General features: G+C 38.9%; 2 protein-coding genes and 1 long non-coding RNA gene across 3 annotated transcripts in view; 2 read left to right on the top strand and 1 right to left on the bottom strand.

Moving 5' to 3' along the window:
* On the top strand, positions 1 to 19,277 carry LOC117515643 (cAMP-dependent protein kinase type II-beta regulatory subunit). The gene is given in 12 exon segments (XM_034176292.1): positions 1 to 296; positions 3,862 to 3,897; positions 8,858 to 8,910; positions 9,016 to 9,099; positions 9,247 to 9,353; positions 9,521 to 9,678; positions 17,800 to 17,861; positions 17,863 to 17,901; positions 17,988 to 18,062; positions 18,182 to 18,250; positions 18,347 to 18,482; positions 18,597 to 19,277. Coding segments are annotated over 12 exon segments (1,218 nt in total). The 5' UTR covers positions 1 to 31; the 3' UTR covers positions 18,731 to 19,277.
* On the bottom strand, positions 17,600 to 26,345 carry LOC117515645. Its single transcript, XR_004562201.1, has 3 exons — positions 26,206 to 26,345; positions 22,623 to 22,626; positions 17,600 to 17,611 (listed from the first exon to the last, which is right to left on the bottom strand). It is a non-coding gene; the product is annotated as an uncharacterized LOC117515645 (long non-coding RNA).
* Positions 24,110 to 27,097, top strand: part of hbp1 (HMG-box transcription factor 1) — a 51,715-nt gene continuing 48,727 nt past the window's right edge. Inside the window, exon 1 of the mRNA XM_034176291.1 lies at positions 24,110 to 24,188. The gene's annotated coding sequence lies outside the window, so the exon portion shown is untranslated. The remainder of the gene's footprint in view (positions 24,189 to 27,097) is intronic.

Raw genomic sequence — 27,097 nt, 5'->3', positions numbered from 1 at the left:
TAGTCTCCATCCAAAAAAACTGATCACAGGAATGAGTATAGAAATCCCTGAAGGACTGACGGAGCTGCTACAGAGCTTTACAGTGGAAGTGTTGAGGAACCAGCCCAGGGATTTGCTCGAGTTCGCGTTACAGTACTTCACCCAGCTGAAGGACAGTGAGACCAAAGAGGCCTCGTTCGGTAATGGCCAGAACTCGGCGCCCAGAGGCGGAAAAGCCGTCAATTTTCTCGACGAAGCCATGCAGATCGACTCTGAAAACGGAGAGGAGGACGACGACGACGACGATGACTTCGTAGGTAGGCTGATGGAGCTCGGATTTGCGTGTGTGCGCGCGTTCGTGCGGGGCGATGCTCTCCTGACGTTGCCATACATGGCGCGAAAGCCGCGCGCGCGTCGTCTTTACTGTATGATGCATTAAAGCAAGAACAAAAGGACCGCCCGATGGTACAGGTGCAGGCTGCGTGGGCCTGCGCTCATTATGCATAAAAAACACCAACAAAACATATGATTTGCAGCCGTGGAATAATAATTAGTGCCGCCTGAACGTAGGCTCATGTGTGATTGGTGCGCGATTGCCACAAGGTCCAGGAGTAGCATAGCAACCCAGAGAGCACCGACACAGCATCCTAATTGAGTCTGCAGGGCTGCAACAGTTACATAAGGACGAACACATGCATTAAATGCTGTTTAATCTAATGTACAGCTCATAACAAGCCACTGCATTGTAGCACCCCAACTCCCCTTGTCACCTACAGTCAGGTCCATAACTGGATGGACAGACACAATTTTGTAATTTTGCTTCTGTTCACAACAACACTGGTGTTGAAATGAATCAATAAAGATTTTCTTGTAGTTTAGGTTGACTTTAACGAAAATATAGCATTAACCATTTAGGAATTACTACTATTTGTGTACACAATACCTCAATTTTTAGAGCCTATAAGTAACTATAAGGATAGTCTCTTTTACAGCCAGTTTTCTTTACAGAAGTCAGAGGATGGATACATGAACATTTCCAAGGCACTATATTTCTTATTGAGTGACCTAAATTAAATCCACAACAAATTCAAACAGTACACAGTATGGAATATCTGTCTGGAGGAGGCAGTTCTCAAAAACTGACCATTTAAAAAGTACATAAGTGAGGGAAGCCACCAAACACCTCTGAAGGAGTTATAAGCGTTTGTGGATGTGATGGAAGAAACTGTAACTTTTAATTGTTGCAAAAACCAGTAACAGCTTCATGGTAGAGTGGCACAGATCAAATCTAGGTTTGAATCTCCCCTGTGCCTTGTGCCAAACTAGCTGAAATTTTATGGCTTTTTTTAAAATGAAAATCCTTCTCTGAAGGTGTACTGTATAAGTGATGATGCAATAGACAAAAGTTGCATTTTGTACAGTTTCTGCAGTCACAGTCAAGAGAGCCCTGTAAAATCCAGATTTGCCATGTGTGTCTTGATGGCTTCCCTCACCTCCTGGCATCATCATTGTTTTTTTGACAACTGCCTACACCAGCCTGTTTGTAATTCTTAATGATTACTTAATGACTGAGGTGATGGCCTAGTGGTTAGGAAGTAGACTTGAGACCAGAGGATCCTTGGTTCAAATCCCACCCTGACTGGAAAATCACTAGGGGCCCTTGGGCAAGGTCCTTAATCCCCTAGTTGCTTCTGGTGTGTAGTGAGCGCCTTTTATGGCAGCACCCTTCAAATATGATTGTTTTCAGAGTCTCATAAAGGGGTCATATTATATGAAAATTGTTTTTATTTACAGTTATGTCAGCTTGGAGTTTCATATTCCCAAAAAATATGACTTTGCATTCAAATTGCAGTTGAATGAATGAATGAATGAATTTATTTCCTCCACATTGTGTGACACGCCCACTTGTGCATTGCATATTAATTAATTTCCCCCACCACACTACCTTTTAATTCCTTGTCTATATATCTTTCCAGTAAGAGTCATGGCAGGCTCATACCATAAAGAATATTGGGTCATTCTTTGCCAGTGCACTTAGGTCACCCCTCAGATTTTGATGGAATAACTCTTAATTTTAGATCCATATGCTTCTATCCAACATGCAAAAATATTGGCTTAAATTTACCTATAGTTTAAGAAATGGAGACCTTAAAAACCTGTCCCTCAAAAGGTAATTTGGCATACAGCATTTCCCCTCAATTTCAGGTGCTTATAATTGTATATTGGAATCATTTAGGAAGGTAATATTGCAGTTATTTACTAAATGACAACCAAATTTTTGAAATATGGCATCAGGTAAGTCTCTGTGATATATATTTTTCACTCTGTAGGATGCTAAAAATGTCTTTTTGTCCAAAACAAGCTAAAATAAGGTGAACTGTAGGAGCAACAACTTAGAACTTAATCCTCTTAACAAAGCAATCATAAGGTTATCATCTTTTCACAGGTACATTTTTTTTGAAGGATAACTCAGTTAGGTGATGAACTGTAAAAGTTTTCACATTAAGCCCTTAGATCCAAGGGGTCTAAAATGGGTCATTTTTATCCACTGATTTGACCATGTGTTTGGGGGTTCTAGGAAACGATGAATCTGTGTGCAAAGTACGAAAGATAAAGATAGATGTCTGATAATGTGAATGACAGTGAGGAGTTGCATCAGTGCCACATGGCCCCCAAAATGAGAAGTGGCCGCATGGCCACACAGGCCTCTCCAGCCATGGCGAGCACCACAGAGCATCTCACCCTGGGGAGAACGTGTGCCAGGACAGAACAATAATGCTTCAACGCTTGGAAGCAAGAAACAACCACTGGTACTGCAAACCAGCAACCCAACGGAATAGTACACCGACCCACGGCACGTGGGAGTGAAGCTGTCCTATGAGCATGAGATGTAGAACACAACTGCCCAGCCCCAAAACTGGGCAGAACCCTAAAGACAGGGTAGGCCAATGGTCCTCCTGGGACCAACTACTGGAAACAGGGCCAGCAACACCCCCAAGCACCCCACACCCACCCTTCCCCAGGTTGAGAACCCCACACGAGAGCAGATGCAAGAAGCACCATCCCCAGCCACCTGAGAGGTCATCCATCCTGCCCAGAGACGGCATTGGACAACCCTGCTGCCAGAGGCGTCATCTCAATGTCTTTGGGGTAATTTCGTTGAAACACCTGCCATTCTGTATTATCTTGATGGGAGGGTGTATATAACCTTTTTAAATCTGTTTCAGATGTTGAGGAAATTTTTCTCGGCCCACTTTTCCAAACAGATCTTAAGTTTCAGACAATATTAGTCCACATACCCACAATGGCACAAAGATCACCTTCAGTTTAAGATGCTTTGGAAAGATCAGACCCTGGTCGTAATATTGCACATGATTGTCCACATTGATGTATTTTTAAATCACCAAAATCTTTCACTTTCATAAAGAGTTAATTTGTGTGTCCATATTATTGATCATTGTCTCTGTCAAATGAATCATCTTCTTTGTTGTTTTTTAACATTACTCACATTTGTGTTGCCCCAAAATTCATCACAGTAGCTGAGATATGGGAAAGTCAATGAAAAGAGAATTGTGAGTCCATCATCATTGAAAGCATCATTGGCTTTGTTCAGAACTATAATGTTCTTAGAATATGACTCTTATTGTATCACCATTTTTTAATTTGATTATTTTTTTTAATTTGAATTCAATCCAGAGATGCACTTGCAGCAGAACTCTTACTGTAATTCTAGCTTTCTGCAGGGATGGGTGGGCCTACTGTCTGCTTCAGATGTTGTGAAACATTGAAGCATGAACACAGCTTGTCTCAGTTTATCACACTTCTTGTCAGACATTTTGCAATGAACTCTAACATGCTAACATACTGATTGTGCTTTTGCAGCCCCCATAATAAACAGATTCATCAGAAGAGCATCAGGTGAGTGTCATTTGTTGGCTGACAAAAAAAGAACAGTACTTGAAACACAATGAAGTTTTTCTACCTGTTTTTTCTCACTGTGTTTCAGTTGCAAATGATTGACGGTGTCGTGTGTTAGAGGTCATGATTTGTTTCTCGTATGAAGAATAATGTCAGTGGGTGTAGTGCAGCAGATAACAGAATATTTACACAGGAATCCTTCAAATGGTGATGCAAGCACCAAATATGGCAGAAATGCACCTTTTTTGAAAAAATGTACTGGCCACTTGCATTTTCAATAGGTGACCAGGTAGGGGTCAATTGAGGAATTACACAGGGGTCAAAATTTAAAAGTGCTACAATCATATTGAAAACTATATCACATTATTTGTTTGAACATAAAGATTCCAAAAAGGTATAGTTTGGACTATCTATGACTGAATGTTATGGAGCTATGGGGTAAAAAACAGCAAGAATGGTGACAAAGGTCAATTTCAGTATGTACAAGGGTCAAAAGTAAAAATTGCTGCCATTTCGTTAAAACGTCATGCAAATGATTGGTTGAGATAATAAAGTTTTAAAAAGGAATAGTTTGCTCCGTGTCATGCTTAGTTATCATGTTACGGGGTAACATATGTCACGTCATAGAATCCAGTGGACATCAATATTGTTTGACATTTACTTTGGAGACCAAACATTCAACACAGTCAAAACTATTCCATTTATTAATCCTATTATTTCAATCAATAATCTGCATGTCTTTACCAAAATTGGAGCAACTTTAACTTTTGACCCCTGTACAAACCGAAACTGACCTTGTTACCAATCTTGCTGTTTTTATTCCATAACTCCATAACATTCAGTCATAGATAGTCCAAACTATACCTTTTTGGAATCTTTATTTTCAGGCAAATATTATGGTATAGTTTCAGTATGATTGGAGTATTTTTAAATTTTGACACCTGTGTAATTTTTACAATTGAGCCCAACCTGGCTCAATTGAAAAATTGAAACATTCAAGTGGCCAGTCTGCTTTTTGCGAATTTGGTGCTTGATGTCACCATTTGAAGGATTGTTTCAGTTATCTGCTGCACTAGTAAAGTAGGTGTGGATCAACAGAGGTGCAGTAAAATACGTAATTTCTTGTTTATGAGAGTAGAAGTATAGGCTTTTTTTTTTTTAGAGTGTATCAGCACCTGACAGCTGCATGCTTGTGAATCTGTGCACATGCATCAGACTTCTTGAAGTGTATTACCTGCTTTTTTTGTGTGTGCATGTGATGGAAAATAAAGCATTTCGTGTTAGTTCAGGTACTTGCAGGTTTGCACACATTTAGAATGTAAGTAAACATACCATTAATTGAAACAAGGCACATCATACATGGGGCGGTTGGTTTGTACATTATTTGTATTAGCCTCATTTTTCCATCTAGTTTTTTAGAAAAGTCAGGTGATGGATACGTGAACATTTTGTTGAATTAACACACTGAATATGTCTTGGACTTCATTTACAGTACATCAATCATTAATAAATACAAACAGTATGGTATGTATGATATTTTCTTTTTCTTTTTTTTTTTCATTTTTCCATTTTCCACATCATAAAAAAATTCTGATTTTAGGTTTTATCAAACCTGCACTAGTCAAAATCAAGTATAATTCAGTCCTAGTTCCTTGGCTCTCCATGACCAGAGGAGTTTGGATTTACACCCAAGAAGTCAACCACTGATCACATCCTAGCTCTGCCAGTACTCTTTGAATGTTAGTGGGACTATCCGCAGATTACTTTGCAGTCTATTTTGATTTTAGGCAAGTATTTGTTCCTTTTTTCGGGCTGCTATGTGAGGCATCCTGAGAATTTGTGCTCTCCTCTGTGAGTTGCTGGATTACATAGTCCGTATATACGGACTATGTAAATATAGTGCCTCATTTCTTCCCAATAAATTCTGATGGTTAGGGTTGGTACCAACAGCCAGAACACCTACTCTGATACATAGTTGCATTGCCTGGGTGTTGGGTAGAGCTGTGGAGTCTGGAAACCTAGGTGCCTTTGTCATTAAGGAAAGGTTTGCTGACCTATGGGTTTGTGATTGGTATCAATCAAGCCTCTGGGACTTTGGCTTTTGAGATTGAGAGATGCCTGGGAAGAGCTTATGGAGTCATTGAGGTTACTGGGTGGCGAATAAGGGTGCAAGTCTTCAGTGTTTGATGCTCACTGTATGATTGTGAGATCTGGACATAAACCAGTGACCTAAGGTGATGACTGCTCTCAGGAGGATCCTTAGGGTAGTATCTCACTGACACGCAACTGGTGAAGAGAAGGCAGAGACACAAAATCGCACGAAAAGGCGATAGCTTTCTCATGTGGATTCTCAGGAATTGGTCCTCCCGACACGTGTGCACCTGACAGCTGACTGTCCTTTGAATGCCGTCCAGAGTGGCGGCTAAAATTACGGCCAGAAGTCTCGAGCAGTCTTCACACATACACATGCCAAAGTCAAGCGGTACTGGTGCGGTCTTTGCAGGTGAAGGATTTGCACATTAATACCACACAGCACTCTCATGGATGTTCAGCGCCACTGGCGCTGCTGAAATAACCACACATTTGCGCACACAGTCATTAGGATGGCTGTGGAATATTATATTGTTATTATGTGAAAGAGGCTGTGAAAATTCCCCTGACTTTAAGCAGAAAAAGCACTGAAAATAATAATTACTCAAATAAATAAATAAATAAATAAATAAGTAATAATAAAAAAAAACAGAAGAAAAGTGTGAACAACCACTCACGGACTTACAGAATGATGTCCACTGAGTTGCGACTCTCAAGTTTCCTTAACGTCCACACAGACAGTGAAAATAAAAACAATAAATCGGGATCACCTCGTCCACATTCTCCACACAGCTTAAATCCACTGTCACGGCCGCCAGTCAGCAGCATTAGACTGTGGTCCTCAGTTTCAATTTATTTTCATTTATATAGCGCCAGATCACAACAAAGTTGCCTCAAGGTGCTTCACACACGTAAGGTCTAACCTTACCAACCCCCAGAGCAAGCACACAGGCGACAGTGGTAAGGAAAAACTCTCTGATTATTTGAGGAAGAAACCTCAAGCAGACTAGAATCAAAGAGGTGACTCTTTGCTTGAGCCATGCTACCAACACATTTTACAAAACAATTTACAAAACGAATAAACAGGAAATTTTGGTGGTGCACAGGACAGGAGGGTAGCAGAAGCAAACACCACACCCATCTCTGGATGGAGCCGCACCTAAAACAGAGAGGAAAAAAGCAGAATCAGACATTGGAAAGACAACAAATACAGTGTAATTTGTCAGCATTAAGCAGCAAGAACAACAGAAGAAATACTAAGGTGATTGCCGGCCACTAGCCCTAAGCTTCACTAAAAGACCAGACTTTAGATAAAGGTGAGGCAGCAGTCCGTGCCATTCCTAATAAAATTAATTTAGAGTAAAAAGCATAGTAACATACTATACCAGTATGCTAGCCATACGAAAGGGAAAATAAGTACATCTTAAGTCTGGACTTGAAAGTCTCTACAGAATCTGACTGTTTTATTGAGATGCAGGGAGATTATTCCATAGAACAGGGCATGATAAGAGAAAGCACTGTGACCTGCAGACTTTTTATTCACCCTCGGTACACAAAGTAGTCCTGCACCCTGAGAACACAGAGCCCGGGCTGGTACGTAGGGTTTAATTAGAACCCAGGCCGGTACGTAGGGTTTAATTAGGTCAGCTAACTAGGGAGGGTACAGTCCCATGAACAATTTTATGGGCTAGTAGCAGAACCTTAAAATCTGATTTCACTGGGACAGGAAGCCACCGGAACAGATCTCAAAATGGGTGTAATGTGGTCAACACATTCAGCTTTGTGTCAAAAGTCTGGCATGCAGCATTTTGAACCAATTGGGAGACCCCTAATGCTTGACTGCGTGTAAACCAGAAAATAGAACATTGCAGTAGTCCAATCTAGAAGACAACAAACACATGAATCAGGGTCTCGCATTAGCCATAGAGAGAATGGGACTAATCTTCGCTATATTTTGCGGTAGAAGAAAGTAGTCCTCGTAATATCTCTAATGTGGAGGTCAAAGGACAATGTAGGATCAAAAATTACCCCAAGGTTTCCTCACTTTGTCGGTGTGAGTATGACACATGAGCCTAGGCTAAGCGTTAGCTGGTCAAATGATGCTGATGTCTCACTGGACCACGAACCATAATTTCAGTCATATCAGAGTTTAAAAGTAGGAAGTTGCTAGACATCCAGCTTCTCACTGATGCAAGGCAATCTTCTAAGGATTTTATGTGGATGAGATTACCAACAGTTATTGGCATGTATAACTGAGTATCATCAGCATACCAGTGAAAGGTAATCCCAAAATGCCGAAATATGTCCCCAAGGGGTGCTATATAAAGAGAGAAAAGCAAGGGCCTAAGATGGACCCCTGTGGAACCCCAAATTTCATGCCACTAAGATTAGAGGTAGCGTTATTGAGTGTGGTAGTGTTAACCAGTGAGAACAAATGGTCACGTATGATGTCAAAATGATTCTCCAGCCTATCGAGCAGAATATGGTGATCCATGGTATCAAACGCAGCACTAAGATCTAACAGCACCAGAACCGTTGTGGTGTCCAAATCCATTGCAAGCAGAATTCACCACTTTAGTGAACGCTGTCTCTGTGGACCTATTGTCTATTTTATTGTCAATAATACTGGTGTTATTGACTTATGCAGTCTAGCATTTTTGATCCCTCACTGTGCCTTTACTACCATTATTTTCAAATAAAATTATTTTTCAAAAACAAGATTTAGCCTTTAGAAAGATTTTTTTTCTTCTGCCAAAAATATGTTTTTGTAAAGGGGCCATCTTATATTCGGGCCAGTTGGGGATTTGGTTGGCTTTAATGTTATTGGATAATTGTTCAGCTCATTATTCAGTATGTTTCTGTCATGCAGTTTGTGCTGAAGCCTTCAATCCTGATGAAGATGATGAAGATAAAGAGCCCAGGGTAAATTAAACGTCACAGCCAAGTTAAAATTCCATGACATTAAAGTCTTCTACACATACATGTGGACCTGAGGGCTGGATCACAGAAGTGTGCTTTAATCTCCAGGTCACTCACCCAAAAACAGATGAGCAGAGACAGCGACTACAGGAAGCATGCAGGGACATTCTTCTCTTCAAGAATTTGGACCCAGTGAGTGGAGCACCCAGCCATATCTTAAATGACATAAAACAAACATGACCCAAATCCCAGATGGTACCATGGCTCAGTTCACGCCACATGTTTTTTTTAGTCGCTGGAAGAGGTGAAATGACAAAAGTTTTCTGGTTGTAATCATAGGAGCAGATGTCTAAGGTGCTGGATGCCATGTTTGAGAAGTTCTGCACAGAAGGGGAGCACATCATCGAACAAAATGATGATGGGGACAACTTCTATGTTATTGAAAAGTAATATTTCACACCACTTGCCACCCTGATTGTTGAACTGAGATATAAATACAATTCTATAATGAGCAATGAACACATTTTCCTGCAGACAAAAGCTGTCAAGTCTAATCAGCCAGTGAACAATGTTTTCAAATTTTGTCTGTTTTTCCTCTTGAATTTTTATTCAGTGGGACATTTAACATTTTGGTGAGAGTTGATGGCGTAGAGAAAATGGTAGGCTCCTATGACAACCGAGGGAGCTTCGGAGAATTGGCGTTGATGTACAACACTCCAAGGGCAGCAACGATAGTCGCCACATCGCCTGGAGCACTTTGGTGCTTAGTGAGTAAACCTTTAGGTCCTCACATGTGTGGGTCACTGAGCTTTTTATAATGATCTTTGTTGTTGCTTTTTAACTGTTTGTTGTTGACTCACACAACAGGTGAGATTGTGCTTTCTAAGTAATATAATGTATTGAATAACTCAAATTCAATGAAACTGGGTGGGTATTAATAATGACATTCTGATTGACATGTTCATTAAAGCAAATATGAGATTGTATTGTAGATAGATAGACAGACAGATAGATAGATAGATAGATAGATAAGAATCAAATTCTATCTATCTATTCTCAGATACAAGGAATCGGGTTTGGTGTCATTGATGCATAAACAACAATAAAAGAAAATACTTCTGTCAGAAGTAATAGGTACATAAACAACAATAAAAAGAAAGGGAAAAATACTTCTGTAAGAAGTAAACGGGTCAAATAGACAAATGGGCAAAGCTGTGTGTTAGGTACAGTTGTGGTCAGAAATTGACATACCCTCATCATGGGCATGAATGTCATGGAAATTTTGGGCTTTTAATGATGTCTTAGATCTGTTCTTTTGCTAGGGTGGAAAGATTGTAGTGCATACATCGTTAATGACTTTAAAAAACAAGAATTGGGTACACAAGGTTGAATTTATTTTAGATCTTCTAGCATCCACACAGGGTCAAAATTATACAAAACAGGCTCAAATATATGCATACATTCACTTAAATCTTTAATAAGTGGTGCTGAAGGTTCTACAATGTCTTTCAATGTGCCAAGATCTATTAACCCCTCATTATTGATTATGATTGACTACAATTGATAGTTTCTCTTTGCCAGCATATAAAGAATGTATTTGACAGCATTCACTGCACTGACCAATACTAAGAGCAACTGAGGGACTACCTCTAAATTCTTCAACGTCACTTTAAATCAACAGCTAGATGGTTGAAACATGGCCACAATTGGGTGTTACAGCAGCACAATGGTCTAAAACATACATCACAACTGGGTGTGGATTGGATAAAGCAGGCTAACATTAAGATTCTGGAGTGGCCTTCCCAAAGCCCCAACCTCAACCCTATTGAAAATTTGTGAACTATACTGAAATGCTGGGTTTGTGTCAGTAAACCAACCAGTTTACATTAACTCCACCAATTCTGCCAAGAGGAGTGGTCAAATATCCAGCCAGAATTATGCCAGAAGCTTGTTGATGGCAATCGAAGCATCTCTTTGAGATGCAGGTGATAAGGGACATTTAACCAAATATTTATGGGGGTGTATGGTATATATTTGAGACTGTATGTATAAGTTTGACCCTGTGTGAATTGGAGATCAAAAGAAATTCAAACTTGTGCACCCAATTCTTGCTTTTGTTTTTTATCATTAATGATGCATGCTGCACAAATTATTCCATCCCAACGACGCCAATTGTCTTTGGAGTCAAAAGGTCAAGTCACTGGATGTGCAAGTTAGTTGAATTGGTGAGTCTAATACCCCCATCACACAACACGCCGATACAGGCCGAATTGCATCGAATGACACATCCAACCACAATCGGGAAATATTGATTTGCAGTTTGAACACCTACGAATGGCAGCCTCTGAACATCTACATATTTGGCCCCATTCGCTTGGCTGTACCGAGTGTGTTGCACATGTTCAAAACACTCTTAGCGCCATCGAGATGGAAGGCACATCTGATGGAAGGCACATCTGATGGAAGGCACATCTGATCGCAGTCTACATATTATGACGGCATCAAACAACATCTGAAATGTTCTGATTGTGGTTGATTGAACTCTGAGATTGATCAGTCACAGCAGAATCTGTCGGCATGTGTGGATGTCCACCTCCACTGGACCCCGGCCAAGGAGGGCAAAGGAAATGTTGATATGTAATAACGTATGTGGCACACATTCATCATGTACAGTGAATGTGAACAGCGCACAATTCAAACTGAAGTACCGTGTGCCGCTGCGCCTCTCCGTGGTCTCATGTGCAGTAATGTGTCATAGCGCACATCAGGCACGGTGCTGAATGGATCTCACCGCTGTAATATACATGTTATTACCTGAACACACCATCTACTCTGCAGGAGGTGTGATGTGGAACTGTATCATCAGGCTGTGACACCATTATTAACATAAAAACTCACCTCCAGCATGGAACCACAATCGTTTCACAGCGCAGAGTGCACAGGAACCAAACCACAGCCTGTGGTGAAAAGCCTCACCCAGCTGCTGTGTGCTGAAATAACCACGCAAAAAGGAAAACCCATGTGATAATCCAACTGACGTCACGGTGTATAGAGTTGCGTTGTGCTCCTGAAGTGAGGAAAAAAGAAATTAAAGTTTGCTGGAAAAGCTGCGTCTGATGCATGGTGTGACTGCTTGGCAAAGGTGTCCAGTGGCATGCACCTAATCCCCGCGTGCACTTAGTGGCTCATGCAGCGGTTATGAATATACACACATACACAGCTGAGTGATAATTTCAGCCCAGGGTGTGTGCACGGGGTACACATGTGCCACACACACATGCGCCCTGCGCACTCACACGCATATGCACATGAGGAACACAGCACTGTCTCCCAGTCCGGTCCCATGTTTGCCATCCAGACATTTGGACATTGGACAGTCTTCAGCGCCTTTTATGGCCATCTGACAGCAGTCTGTGTCATCTAAACTGTTGTCTACATGCGCTTTGGATGCCAACGTGCAGGTGTAGGCCAAGGTAATCTGGATGTGTTCTGGACACTGCTGACCACAGCCTCTTTCCCCTCCCGACTGCGTCTGATGATGGTAATATTTGCCATTTTGGCCTGGTTCCTGCCACATTCTTGCTATATGTGACGGGGGCTTAACTTTACCACAGGTGTGTCTGTCTATATGTGGCCTTGCAACAGAGTGGCGGCCTGTCCAGGGTGTTCCTTGCCTCTCACCAATGACTGCAAGGGACCTACATTAAAAGTTGCTGAAGAACAATAAGATGTTCTGAAATAGTTCATATGATTTGTCAGCCATTTATCAATGTCATACAAAAGAAAATTTAAATCGTTTTCACTTGTTGCAATAAAATACTTGTGATCCTACATTTTAGATATGCCAATTTTTTACAATATGAAACACCCATAGGCGTTTTTCTTTTTACTGGATGTGTACAACAGGAATTCTTGCAATGTTTAGCTACATTAACATGAGTGTAGGTAGTATATTTTTATGCAAATGTTTGGGCACCCCTGATAATTTTCATGATTTTCCTTTATAAATCATTGGTTGTCTGGATCAGAAATCTTAGTTAAATATATCATATAGCAGATGAACACACTGATATTTGAGAAGTAAAATGAAGTTTCTAGTATTTACAGAAAGTGTGCAATAATTTTTTAAACAAAATTAGGGAGGTGCATAAATTTGGGCACCCTTATTGATTTGAATACATTCAGCACTAATTGCTGGAACACAAAATTGGTTTGGTAAGTTCATTGACCCTTGACCTCCTTACACAGGTGAATCCAGTCATGAGAAAGGGTATTTAAGGTGGCCATTTGCAAATGTTTCCCCTCTTTGCATCTCTTCTAATGAGTGGCAACGTGGGAGCCTCTAAACAACTCTCAAATGACCTGAAAACAAAGATTGTTCAACATCATGGTTTAGGGGAAGGATACAAAAAGCTATCTCAGAGATTTCAGCTGTCAGTTTCCACTGTGAGGAACATAGTGAAGAAATGGAAGACCGCAGGCACAGTACTAGTTAAGGCCCGAAGTGGCAGGCCAAGAAAAATCTCAGATAAGCTGAAGCGAAGAATGGTGAGAACAGTCATAGTCAACCCACAGACCTGCTCCAAAGACCTACAATATGATCTTGCTGCAGATAGTGTCTCTGTACATTGTTCAACTATACAGCACACTTTGCACAAAGATATGCTGTAGGAAGCCTTTTCCTGCGTACATCCCACAGACAGAGTCGCTTGAGGTATGCTAAAACACATTTTGACAAGCCAGCTTCATTTTGGAATAAGGAGCTGTGGACTGATGAAACTAAAATTGAGTTATTTGGACACAACAAGGGGCAGTATGCATGGCTGAAAAAGAACACAGCATTCCAAGAAAAACGCTTGCTACCTACAGTAAAATTTGGAGGTGGTTCCATCATGCTGTGGGGCTGTGTAGCCAGTGCAGGTACTGGGAATCTTGTTAAAGTTGAGGGTCAGATGGATTCCAGTCAATATCAGCAGATTCTTGAGAACAATGTTCATGAATCAGTGACAAAGTTGAAGTTGCGCCGGGGCTGGATCTTTCAACACGACAATGACCCTAAACACTGCTCAAAATCTGTTTAAAGAATTATAGTACACTTTCTGTAAATCCAGACTTTCATTGGAAGGTATCGGAAGCATTTAGAGGCTGTTTCTGCAAAAGGAGGAGCTACTAAATATTCATGTATTTTTTTCTACTGGGTGCCCAAATTTATGCACCTGCCTAATTTTGTTTAAAGAATTATTGGACACTTTCTGTAAATTCCATAAACTTCATTTCAATTCTCAAATATCACTGTGTTTGTCTGCTATATGATATATTTAACTGAAATTGCTGATCCAAACAACCAATGATTTATAAAGGAAAATCATGGAAATCATCAGGGGTGCCCAAACTTTACATACAACTGTATATAGTGCCATTCAGAATGGTGTTGATTCAACTCTATTGTAGTGACAAATCAAGTCTGCCATACACACGCATGCACACACGCACAGACGCATGCACGCACTCATGCACACAGAGGCCACTTGTCTATTATAATATAGATTTATTCAATGAGACTGTTAATTTAACATTCTTTCCAATTGGGCCATATGCATGTGCTGTGTGTTAGTTTAACACTGCAGATTTTTGTATTTCCACAAATATTCTTCTCTCATTGCTTGATGTTGCATCATATTTGAAAAATTCAATCTAGAAAGTATCCAAAAACTCATAATTCATTCATTTTCTTAACCCGCTTAGTCACAAGGGGCAACACTAGGCAAGAGCTGGGGTCAAACCGAAAAAGGCCACCAGTCTATCACAGGGCCAACACATAGAGAGACAAATTCATTCACACTCATACATTTCTGCAGCCAATTTAGAGTTACCAATTCACATAACCTGCATGTGTTTGGAGGTGGGAGAAAAAATCCTTTATTTTGTTTCCTGTTTCCCCTCCAAGCCCTAATAATGCTGTCTCGCATCCTGGCCAACTTTTCATCATATTTCTATGAATAGATCATATCTTTGCAGATTGTTCAAGACAAATATATGTCTCACATTCATTCATTCTGAACATTTTGATATGCAATACATGGGTATTATACTGAAAGAAAGTACCCTAAAAGGGGAATTTCTTAAGGTATAGTAAAATCAACAAAATACCCAGCTCTAAGTGTTAAATAATATTTATCAGTTACAAACTTCAGTTTCAGATTAGAAAAAAAAAAGGGAACAGCTGCTGATTTTCTCTCAAAAATAAAATGATTGTAGAAATACTAAGAAATACTTAGAGAAATACTACACATACCCACACTCATCTTCAACTGCCTATCTAAAATTGGGTCGCGATGGGCTGGAGCCCATCCAAGCAGTCATAGGGCATGAGGCAGCGTACTCGCTGGACAGGATGCCAGTCTGTTGCAGGGCCACATATAGACAAACAAACACATTCACACCTGCACACAATTTAAAGTTTCCAATTCACCTAACCTGCATGTATTTGGATGTCCGAGCAGTGGTGGCCACAGCTAACCAAAAAGTCAGCTTTGATAACAGCTAATCAGCTAACTGAAAAGTTATCTTTTATACTTTCATAAAGCTAAACCGATAAACCACCCAAAAATTTATCGGAAGCTACAGCTAACCTTCAATATTGTCTCCGGTACACTTGCAACAACTACTAACAAGGTGATTTCAAGTTTTGACACAATATCACTTCTGGTGCCACCGTGAGGCACTGCTTGGAAAATAAAGCAGTTTTGACTTATGGTTTTGATTTTAAAAAATTAATTCGGATAGAATAACTCTATTAATGTCAATTCTGTCATTTGTACAAAGTTAAAATATAACACATATCTTTTAATTTTAAATAATGCACTAAGTCTAAAGTTTTGTAACAAACACAGACAGATGCCAAAGGGATTATGGGTAAATGAGCCTCCGCTAACACTGATTGGTTGACTCATTCATTCTATGTAAAAACCAACACGTTAATGTGACGTGACGTGCGTGTTGGTATTTACATATAAATATGCTTTTATAAAATATGCCATTTTATTCATATGTTAAAAAAAGGCATTTGCAAAAGCCAAAAGTCAAGCTGTGATTAGACAACCGTCTGATATAACTGTGGTCAAAATGCATAGAACACTGCCATCTACTCAGGCCCTTACCCATAATCCTTTGCGTACCAGTTTTTTTTTTCGTGCGCCAGAGAGTTGCTGCAGTTTAAACAACAGAATCCACAATGACAATTGTAAATGAACATTATACAACCAAAATGTACATTTTTATTTCTTTAGCTGCTGCAAGAGGCTATAACAACTCTCAGGCACACAAAGGATGATGGGATATCTCAATACTTAGGGTGAATACTGCCATGAACACTACTGGCCAGTAGATGGCAGTAGAGGCTGTGAAAACTTGCCAAAACAAATATTCCAAATAATCCGTGTGCTACGTTTAATCTGCGTGGAATTTAATAAACGCAAACCGAATTTCAGACATCTTATATATATTACTCTGGAACAAAGATGATAAATAGTGTTGTAGGACAATAAGCAGGATGTTATAGAGCAAACAGGAATCGATTGCAACTCACAGTGATTCCAATTGAAAATAATGGAGAAGCAACCTGAGCTTCTTCTGCCATTTTTACATAAAACAAACACAATAACAATGTCTATAAACCCAGAGAATATATTCATGAGAGTTTTAGGCACAATATACAAAGAGTTTAATGCTGTTGTCTGTGTGGAGCCTGATCAGAGTGTCTCAAATGCATTTCTCCTGCCGTGACTGTACTGAGATTACCCATAATGCACCTGGACACAGCATGTCCACACTAAAACCTTCAAAATTAGTGCAATACTTTAAAACTAACATATAGCTGATGTTTTCACTTTATAAAACTTCAGAAGTGATGTTAATTTAAATAATGTCCAAAATTAGTTTGGTTAAAATTTTAACCATAAGTTAAAACTGTATGTCTCTGGATGACTTGGGTGATATTGCCAGTGAGTTAGTATGGTGTCAAGAGCAATTATCTTGTGACCAGCTCTTCTCTGATTGCAGAGGATAGAGCAGTTTCTCCTGAAACTGGTTCACCCCTGTTTACAGAGAATAGAGCTGTTTATTTGCTACAAAACATTTAACAGGTAAGCACTAAAATATTTGATATCAGACTTAACAAAGTTTAACTGTTTCAGATTTATTTACTTCACCTGCAAAAACATGTTAGCGATCTAAAATTATTGGACCAAAACTTATCGGAAGATAATTGGTCCAATGATGGTTTTCAAAGTTATCTGAAAAGCTAATTCAATAATGAAAACATTAGATTCGATAATTAGTGGTTAGCAGATTAGCGGAACTAACTACCCACCACTGTATCCGAGGAGCACTGCCACAGGTGGGAATTGATCCCATGACCTTCTCACTGTGAGGCAACAGTGCTAAACACAAAGCCACCATGCTGCCCCAGAATTTTTACGCAATTTTTCTAATCAGTTCCCGGACACCAACCAAAAGAAAATCATATTGTCACACCACTTAAATTACATTATTTGTAATGGTGAACAGAGGTCAACATCTAACCCATTTATATTAATTTTCAGTTAAATATTTAGCATGTTTTAGAAATATTTAAGGACATTAAATGTACCAAAAAATATTTCCACAACATTGTATTTATGGTTTTTTTGAGAAAATGTGCTAGCTACGGTTTGGTAAAGGATGTCAGTTTGTGGAAAATGTCAGCTCAGTATTAGTCCAGAATTCTACAAAGTGGAGGATAAAGATGCAGCTGACATTTTGGGCACCCCATGGTCTTCTATCATTAGTTTTTAAGTATAGATCTGTGTGTGTGTGTGTGTGTGTGTGTGCATTTTGCCTTTTCCATTTCAGGATCGTCTGACATCAGGAGGATCATAGTCAAAAACAATGCCAAGAAAAGGAAGCTGTATGAAAGCGTTCATTGAGACTCTTCCGCTCCTTACGTCATTAGAGGTTAAGATTAGGCCTTTTCCGCAGTATTAAATGGCTGTATGCATTTACAGCGAAGTCACTGCCAACCAATTTGCTTTCATCCGCAGCTTTCAGAGAGAATGAAGGTAGTCGATGTGCTGTCCACCAAGACGTACAATGACTCACAGCAGATTATTGCTCAGGTACTGACTCTTTCTAATACAGCCACAATTTGTATTTTTTTTTTCTGCTATTGAAGAACACTGATTGTTAACCGTTTTATTCATATGACTATTTTTGGCTTGATTTGTTTGCGTCACAGGGTGATTTAGCAGATTGCTTCTATATCGTTGAGTCCGGCCAGGTTAGAATCACCATGAGAAGAAGCAGGGTATGTGACAGTGGTCTATTTACAATGATAAACTGGGGAATTGTTGTGCAAAGGCACATTTTCTCTGCAGTGTAATGTGTAATTCTTTCTTACCAGACGAAAAAAGACCAAGACGAGGAGGAGGTGGAGATAGCCACATGCTCTAGGGGCCAGTATTTTGGGGAATTGGCGCTTGTCACAAACAAGCCCAGAGCTGCGTCAGCGTATGCTGTGGGAAGCGTTAAATGCTTGGGTACATTAACAGACAGTTTTCTGATTGTTCACACACGTTGCCTTACCAATAAAATTTCCCAGTGCAATCCCGAAAGGACCCTCATGAAACTTTTACTGTGTTATTGTTTGCCAGTCATGGATGTCAAGGCATTTGAGAGGCTTCTGGGCCCGTGCATGGACATCATGAAGAGGAATATCGCTAACTACGAGGAGCAGCTGGTGGCCCTGTTCGGCAGTAGCACTGACATTGAGCAACAAAGTGCATGAGACGGCACTAATCAACCCTGAACTGATGAATGAAAAGTATGGACCCACCCCACCCCAACTGGCACCACAACCACTTAAACACTTTTCTTATGAACAGCGTGAATATCCACAACAACATTTTGTGTATCTCTCAGATGAAATAAATGCGAAGCAGATTATATCCCTTTATCACACAAACAGTTCACCTTTTGCCACAATTGAAAGTAAAGCCAAATCAGTGTTGCTTAAAACTGATTAATTTTTCACAGCTCTCACCTTAAGAAACATTGCGTGTACATTTTACCTGTGCAATGTCGATGAGTTAATTGTTTGTATATTGAGCACTTTTTTATTTTTAAAGAAACACTCCTTATTGTTCTCCAGTATTATAGTTACAACACCCACCCCATCTTATCTTTTGTAATTTCTAACATTTTTCTTAATATTACATGCCAAAGGTCATTTATTATGTCCAGTGGTGGGCGCAGCTAATGTCAAAGTTTGCTTTGATAACCATTAATTGGCAAACTGAAAAGTTAACTGTGACAAAGCTAAACCGATCAACTGTTAAAATATTTAGTTGAAGTTACTGCTAACCGCTGTTTATGAATTTAGCTTTGGGGTTTGTTTTATGTTGTTACTCTAAAACATGGAAAATAGACCTACAGAGCTGAAATTTTAATACAGACAGTTGCCCAGTTTCGGATCACCTTTTTTAAAGGTCCCCCTATACGGAGGCCATAATGCAACTGAATATCCCTTTTGGGTATTGTTGTATTGGTATTTGGATGTTGTCTAGCTGAAAAAGTCTGGATGGGGTAGCCCTTCTACTTAAAGTGTGAAGCCACATTATGTGTGGTGCAAATATTTGCCAGAAGTGGATCACTTTGCCCAGTTCGGGATCACGACACTCTGTGTCACTTTGGGGGCATTCCTGGCATCTGGCTGGAGCACTTCTAATGCAGAATAATACACACTGTGCCCAAGAATGTGTTTTGAACACAACATGATATAAATTATACTTATTAAATGAGAATTTATTAGTTTCGAAAGGCACTGTTACATGTTTTTACGAGCCAAAAAATGAAGTGTGGAGGTGAGATTCTCTCGAAATTAAAAAAGTAAAAGCCCCCACATTCATGATGTTAAGATGACCCCCAAAGTCCACATGGCTCACAAGTAGTGACACGAGGCTGCTGCTTCAGTGATCCACAACCGGCACATTTTTGCGTCAGAGATAAATGTGTTCAGCAGTTAAACAGCAAGCCATAACACACTGACATTTTCTACCCAAGTAAGTAAGTATTTTCCCACTCTATAACCAAAAACACAGAATGGCTAACTCACCTTTGCTACGTCTTAGAGATCGTTACTTTCAAACTTGCAGGAATGAATGAGAGAAAAAATGCGCACAGTGCAGACACCGGGATGTTTTGATTCCTCTGCTGATCACAAGGATGGCTGGATCCGGTCGAGCTTGTGGTCATTTGTAGACAAAACATCAGTCTTTCCATTGGTACCAAGTATTAGCTTATTTGCACTGATTACGAGAAACGGTGGCGCAAATACTACAGCAGTGATCCGGAACCAGCAATGATCTGGAACTGGGCAAGTGACTGTATGGTGTAGCGTTGACATGGAGGTACTGAAATAATTACATGAATAATAAAATTAAACAGTAGTTTGCATTCAACATGCATTTTCACAGTACAGAAAGTATTAAATGAGAATAAAATATTAAAACGTAAAAAAATGCACATTGAAAACAATTTTAGTCCAATTAATGTGTTTACTTAGGCTTGACCTCCTGTTCCTTCATCTCTTCTGGGTGATCCTTGTTGCCTTCACTCGATGTGTCGGTTTTGCTTGTTATATTAGTGTATAAACTCCAACAGGAACAAACATGTCTGATGTCAAAGTTTGCAAACTTTTTTGACCATTGTACTGAATTTAACAAATGTTAGCTGACTTAAAGTTTGTAGAACTAAATTTAGTCTCAGCTAATTGTTCCACTAATTTTTTTCAAAGTTGTTTGATAGCTAATTAGCTATTAGCTGGCTAGCTGAACTGTCTCGACCATTGGCTATACCAGAGAATAATTTTGTCACATTCTGTTTATTTTCTGTTGAGTCCCCCAATATGACATAGAGCAAACACACAATATTTAAAATTATTTATGAGAATAATTTGATTTAGGTTGTTTATACTTGTAATCTTTAGAGAATGTAGACCTGGCAGTACTCTAACATTTTTAAGACACATTTTAAGTTAATCATCATAAGCCTTGATCCACTGGACACTTGTTCATAAACTGTATCATCATTAGTCAGTATTTGTGGCCATTAGCCTAATACTATATTTCTGCAAAAAACAAACCTCTGAGAGATAGCTGATAGTTTTGTAATAATATAAAACACACTTCAGTACGATGACTATTTACATGGCTACATAGGCCCACCTTAATACATTAACACCCACTAGACTCTCATCATTATAAGTAACATATTAAGACAATTTTGTTCCCTGTGTTTTAATATAAAAAATTTGGGTCATATGGTTTTGTGTCAGTGATACATACATTGTGAACATGACATCGATTTTTGCTGTCTACCTCCGCCAGCAAATATCACTGTTTGGAAATACACATTTTTATGTTTCACTCTGAGTAACAACCTCTACCTGTTCCCAACTGACTTTTTAAAATAAAATAAAATAAACATTATAATATACTCTGCATTTTACTGCAGCTTAAATTGTTTACAGCTGGCTCGAGATTTGAAAATGAAACTTTATTTTACCCTGTTATGTGCATAGTACTGATTATTTTCAAAGGTAAACCCATTATGTTGGTTGAGAGTACTGTATGTTTCACTTTTCATGTCAATAAAGAACAATTTTGTATTTTTGTGTATTGTCTGAATGTGTTAATGACTTAAAATGAACATTGGTACAAAAAGACCTTCAGCAGCAGAGGAAGCCAACAGATTACATTTAAAACATGACAAAAGGGTGATTCTTTAACTACGGGCACTATTGGCCTTGTAAATGTAATTTCCACCACACCATTGCCTTACAATATAAAGCGCCTTGGGGCAACTGTTTGTTGTGATTTGGCGCTATATACATGTGCGCTGATGTCACTGTTTATCTCCATAGAAACTACCCAAACAATCTTTCATACAAACTGTTTAAAGGGACATTACAGTGTTGTGGTGGAAATTACGGCAATAGTGTGGGACAACTACATTTTGTTTAAAAAAATCACAACAGTTGTATGACATTGAATACCGCAATTATGTTTTGATTATTTTACTGATATTTTATTCAGAGATATTTTAAAACATTAGAAAAAACGTTTCTTTACCATTAATTTTTATCATTGAAGATCAAAAGTCTGGGTCTGGGACAAGCACAAAACGGCAATATTTGCATATAATGATGCTGAAAAAAGGTGAAAAAGTCATCATAGACTACTAGAACAAATTTCTTAACACACTTTCATTGTAAAGATAACTATAAAAGTGTGAAATTTCCCCTTTTTGCTGTTTTTCATACAATATGATCAAAGGACATAATAAGTGCCCGTAGTCTAAGAATCACCCAAAAGCTACAGCACACAACAGAGATGAGGATATCCATGTGCAATATCAATTTAATTTCAAATAATTCAAAACTATCAGCTTTCAATATTTACATTTTGCATAAGTTGTATAAATCATTGAAAAAAACTATATTGAAAATACAGCACTCAGTAGAAGCATACCCTTTAATCCTTTAATGTTCTCACATTTTTCAATAGAATGTAGCTGATGTCAATACGCTCTATACCAAAAGGCTGAGCTGACCATTAAAGTGTTAATATAATACATTAACATCAACTTACATCTTTTTAAAGACAGTTTAGGATTAGGACTGCCCTGCCACAGGTTCAAGGCAGTGAGACGCTGGCTGAAAAATCAGTCACACTGCGTTTTTGTACATGTTCAAAATACTCTCTGCGACTCCTGCTACTAAAATGGGTGACTGGTTTTAAAGAAGAGTATTACAGTGGTGTCACTGGGGGCCACAGAGGTGTCAATATCAATGACTTGCAGTGATATTGGGAGGGAAAAAAGTTTTATGACATATGCATAACAGTTCTGCCACATCCCAACCACAGGTCTGAAAAAAGTAAGACGGTCCTATAAATTTATGCCACATACACGCAACCATCCCACAATAATGATGCCACCATCGTGCACACTTTTTGTCACAGTGTCTTTGCAACGATCATACAACAGTCATATATATGACTGCAACTTCATTTTTTGTCTAAACACTAATAACAATATTCTTGAGTGGGCTATGACTGTCAGCAACTCTCCCAATTTACAGATGGTCTTACCCCTGTGTAAATGGACCTTTACCTTTTAAAACCATTTTAAGAAAATTAAAGGAATTTGTGAATATTCCCAAGCCTCTGTGTCTTGGACTTGATTTACATGAGTGAATGAGAAATAAGCCATCATACCACCCTCTGCACACCATCGTCAGCAACCAGAGGAACCTCTTCAGCCAGACTGCTCCTTCCCAAGTGCAGGACCAACAGACTGAAGAACTCCCTTGTCCCTCAGGCCATCAGACGGTACAACTCCTCACTCAAGGGGAGGAGGAGTAACAGGAAGACAGGACAGGAAGGAGAGGAACAGTAGTAGCCAGTAAACCAGTATTGATCAGTATGCCTAGTATTTATATTGTGTATTTACGATATTGCTTCGTATATCGATATTGATATCGTATATTGCAAACTGTTTTACTTTCACTTTTGATACTCTGTGTGCTTCTTACCCTGTGTGCTGCTAGCTGCTAGAACCTCAATTTCCCCGAGGGAGTCTTCCCATGGGATCAATAAAGTTCTGTCTAATGTAATCTAATGAAAACTCTAAAGGAGTTACAGGCTTTTCTGGTTGTTATTAGATAAACTGTCCTCCGTGCAACTTTTGTTTGCACATCAAATCTAGGCTCAAGTCTTCAATTTTTTTTGATAAGCGAGCTAAAACTTCATATTCTCCTTTTTAAACCTCAGAATAATGCTGTTCAGGATCCATTCATTCTATCATTCATTCATTTATGATATATTGATATTCATTCATTAGTTACTGTAGTATAAAGCTAATGTCCTCTTCTTAATATAAATAGTCTGTAAAACGCAGCAAAAATACTGCTGTCGTTGCAATATTCTAAAAAAAAATAACCATGTATTGTTCCTGTTGTTGCCAATCAGCTGTTACTGGGCAGTAACAGGCGTGTACTTTCATCCAATCATACGACGATCAACAAATTAGACCCCGCCTTGTACATTTTTTCCTGCAATATTGACCAATAGAAATCGAATTTTTCTGTTATTGACGTTTACATCTACCAATGCCGAGCCGCCTGTGGAAGCCTGTGTTACCACCCCTCGAGTGTATTCCAGAGTTTCTTGATGGCGACAGGTTTGGTAAGTGAGAAATTACCTTGTGTTTTCTTTGTTTATTTCCAAAAAGACAAAACGTTGTCGTTGATTTTTAACTCTGGCAGTGTTGGCCGCGGTAACGCGGGGTTGTGACGAGGTTGTCACGGACTTTTAGGACGTCGAATGACGCGTCGCAGTTTTTGTTTTTCTTTTTTCTTCACAATGAGGATTGTTTCTGTTTTTTTTTTATCTCAGCCCTCTGACGGCAGCTCGGCGTGCCCAAACCAACGGTTTAAATGGTAAATTGAGCTGTACGTACTCCTTGCAGTCGACGGGTTTTATCTTATTTTTTAGTATGTCATTCATTTAGCACGGAGCGCAGATTGTTGCGTCATGCCTCAACTTGTTGACATTCTTTTGTTTACAGTGTTGCAGGCCTCAGTCACTTTTCACACTTCACACATTCTAATTGTTGTTTAAAACGTTTTATAAATGGAGAGTTCAAACTTGTTAATAGTAAAAATGTTAGCGTGACGTCAGAGTATATGTTTTTGTGTGAAGCTGACAAGAATTCCTGTCAATTATGGGTTTGACTTTGTCATGTTCATATTTTCTTTACGTTTATATGACCCCACATTCAACAAAAAAAATCTCGCACTGAATAGTTGGTTTTCTTGTTCATTTTGATTTGGAATAACCCATTTTGTATTATTAGTTAACTAGCGATTTAACTTTTTTCGCTACGCAGTTATGAATGAATGAGCTGTGTTGCGCATGCGCGAAACGCTATAAGTTTATAAACAAGGCTTCCGCGCAGCACTAGTCACGTGACCAGTAAGCGTTCCTTCGAGGACAAAAGAAGTCCCCGTCAGCCATACAAAAATTCTGTTACCGACTGCATTACTTTATAAATTACTTATTTTTGATAGTTTATTCTGTACAACGTGAGAGAGTAACAAAGCAGATGCATATATATACGAGTATGTATGTATGTCTGTGTGTGTGTATATATATATATATATATATATATATATATATATATATATATATATATATATATATATATATATATATATTTTTTTTTTATTTTTTTTTTTTCCTATTCATCTTGATATACCATTCTGTGCTTAACTGTATTGGAGTTAGGCAATTTTAACTGAATTGGATAAATTATCTCCGCAGTAAAACATTGCGATGGGCAATGAAATCAGAAGGTAGGAATGTACTTTGTGCATACTTTGACCCTTACTAAAATGTTGAGTTATGAAATAAATAATTATTTATGTATTGGTTATTACTAATTTACTGTAAAAACATTAATTTAAATTTAATTTATTTTATTTAAATTTAAATTAAATTTTTATTTTTTTTTAACTTAGCACTTTCGCATAGGACGCCGTGTTAAAATATTTAACTTTAGAGCTGGAATAAACATGTTTACAGCCTGGTACAAAAAAAAATGTTTTTGGTCTCTATCCATAGGTTCCTCCTCCATGACAACTGTATGGGAGGTTTTTTTTCTAACTTCTTACTTTAAGACATTTTACACCATAAAGTTTTGCAAATTTTGTTTTGTGGTCACTTTTGAGTGACAGCTGCTAAGCCTAGCGTCTCTGCCTCTCATAGTATTTTTAGCTCTGAGTCCACTGCATGCGCTGGTAGTAGTAGAAAGCTGTGCCTGTTTTGTTTGGAATATTTTATTCCAAACACATGGAATAATTTGGCTTTTTGTGAGGTGAAAGGTCCTAATAGCTCATCTAAGACATCTACTGCAATATTAGAGCTGAATGAAATTCTGTTTGGATGTAATGTTGCATGCCAATAGCATTCACTCATTTAGCAGCTGTCTGCAGCATCATCTGTTGCATCCACTTGATGCATGATTACTGAGAAAATAAGTGGTTCATAACTTTTAATGTCCACAACAGAGTAAATCGTTAGGTGAACCACTGCACAGTCCCCAAAAAATAGGATTCAATAAACACCCAAACTGAGGTTAGGTGGTTCAGTCTTGATGAGAGGGTTGCGTTCAGGCGTCTTTCTTCGGCACGGAGCCACCCACGAGTAGGATTGGGTATCGAGAATCGGTTCTTTTCGAGTGTCGTTAAGAAATGATTTGATCCACCGATATAAATAGCCTTTTTGCATAACGATTCCCTTATCAGTCTTTCAGAGCAGCCGTTGTTTTTGAGGGTGCTTGTCGGGAAAATGATCATTCCTCTATGCTGATGACAGACCCTGCAGCGGCTCTGTAATCAACCATTTCGGCAGCGCAACACCACTTTGAAGCGTGAACCAATGAAGCAATGCTTCATTCCACGACCTCGTTGGTTCTTTGATTCGCTGCTCTTCAGAAACGGCAAGTCCGCTTCTTAACCTTTCTTAAAGCCATTAAAATATTGTGAGTCACTTTTGTGTGGATTAGAGTCACTAACTGGGACTCATGTCTTCTTGCAGTCAAGAAACGAGAGTCGTTCTCCATTCTGTTGGCACAGCTCCAAATGTTGTGCGGCTCTCTGCTGAGACAGAGTGCGGCCAGAATTAATAACCTCAAAACGAATTGCCGCTTTAAATATAATGACACCTCTTACAAATGTTGTAATACAGACAAGAAACTACAATCGACTAAAACTTTTTTTTTTCCTCCCAAAATGAGACGTGCTGCATTCTTAATGAATTACATCCTGACGTGCAGCACAGCGGACTGCAAGAGCTCAGCTCAGAGGTATAGAAAGACATTCATGCCAATAATGTCTGAAAGGAAATGCTTTTGACAATATCTACAGATTTTGTTTATTTCTATTTATGTCCAGACATCAAGGATCCACCATGTAGAGTTTATTATGTCCAAAGTTTAAGGAGTCAGTGACCAATTTCATATTTATTTACTTTAAGACTCAATAAAATATTGTTCAATTTCAATTTAATCGGCTTATAAAGTGCCAAATCACAAC

The sequence above is a fragment of the Thalassophryne amazonica genome, chromosome 8, assembly GCF_902500255.1.
Source record: "Thalassophryne amazonica chromosome 8, fThaAma1.1, whole genome shotgun sequence".
Classification (NCBI taxonomy): domain Eukaryota; kingdom Metazoa; phylum Chordata; class Actinopteri; order Batrachoidiformes; family Batrachoididae; genus Thalassophryne; species Thalassophryne amazonica.
This window is presented reverse-complemented; position numbering and strand designations above follow the sequence as displayed.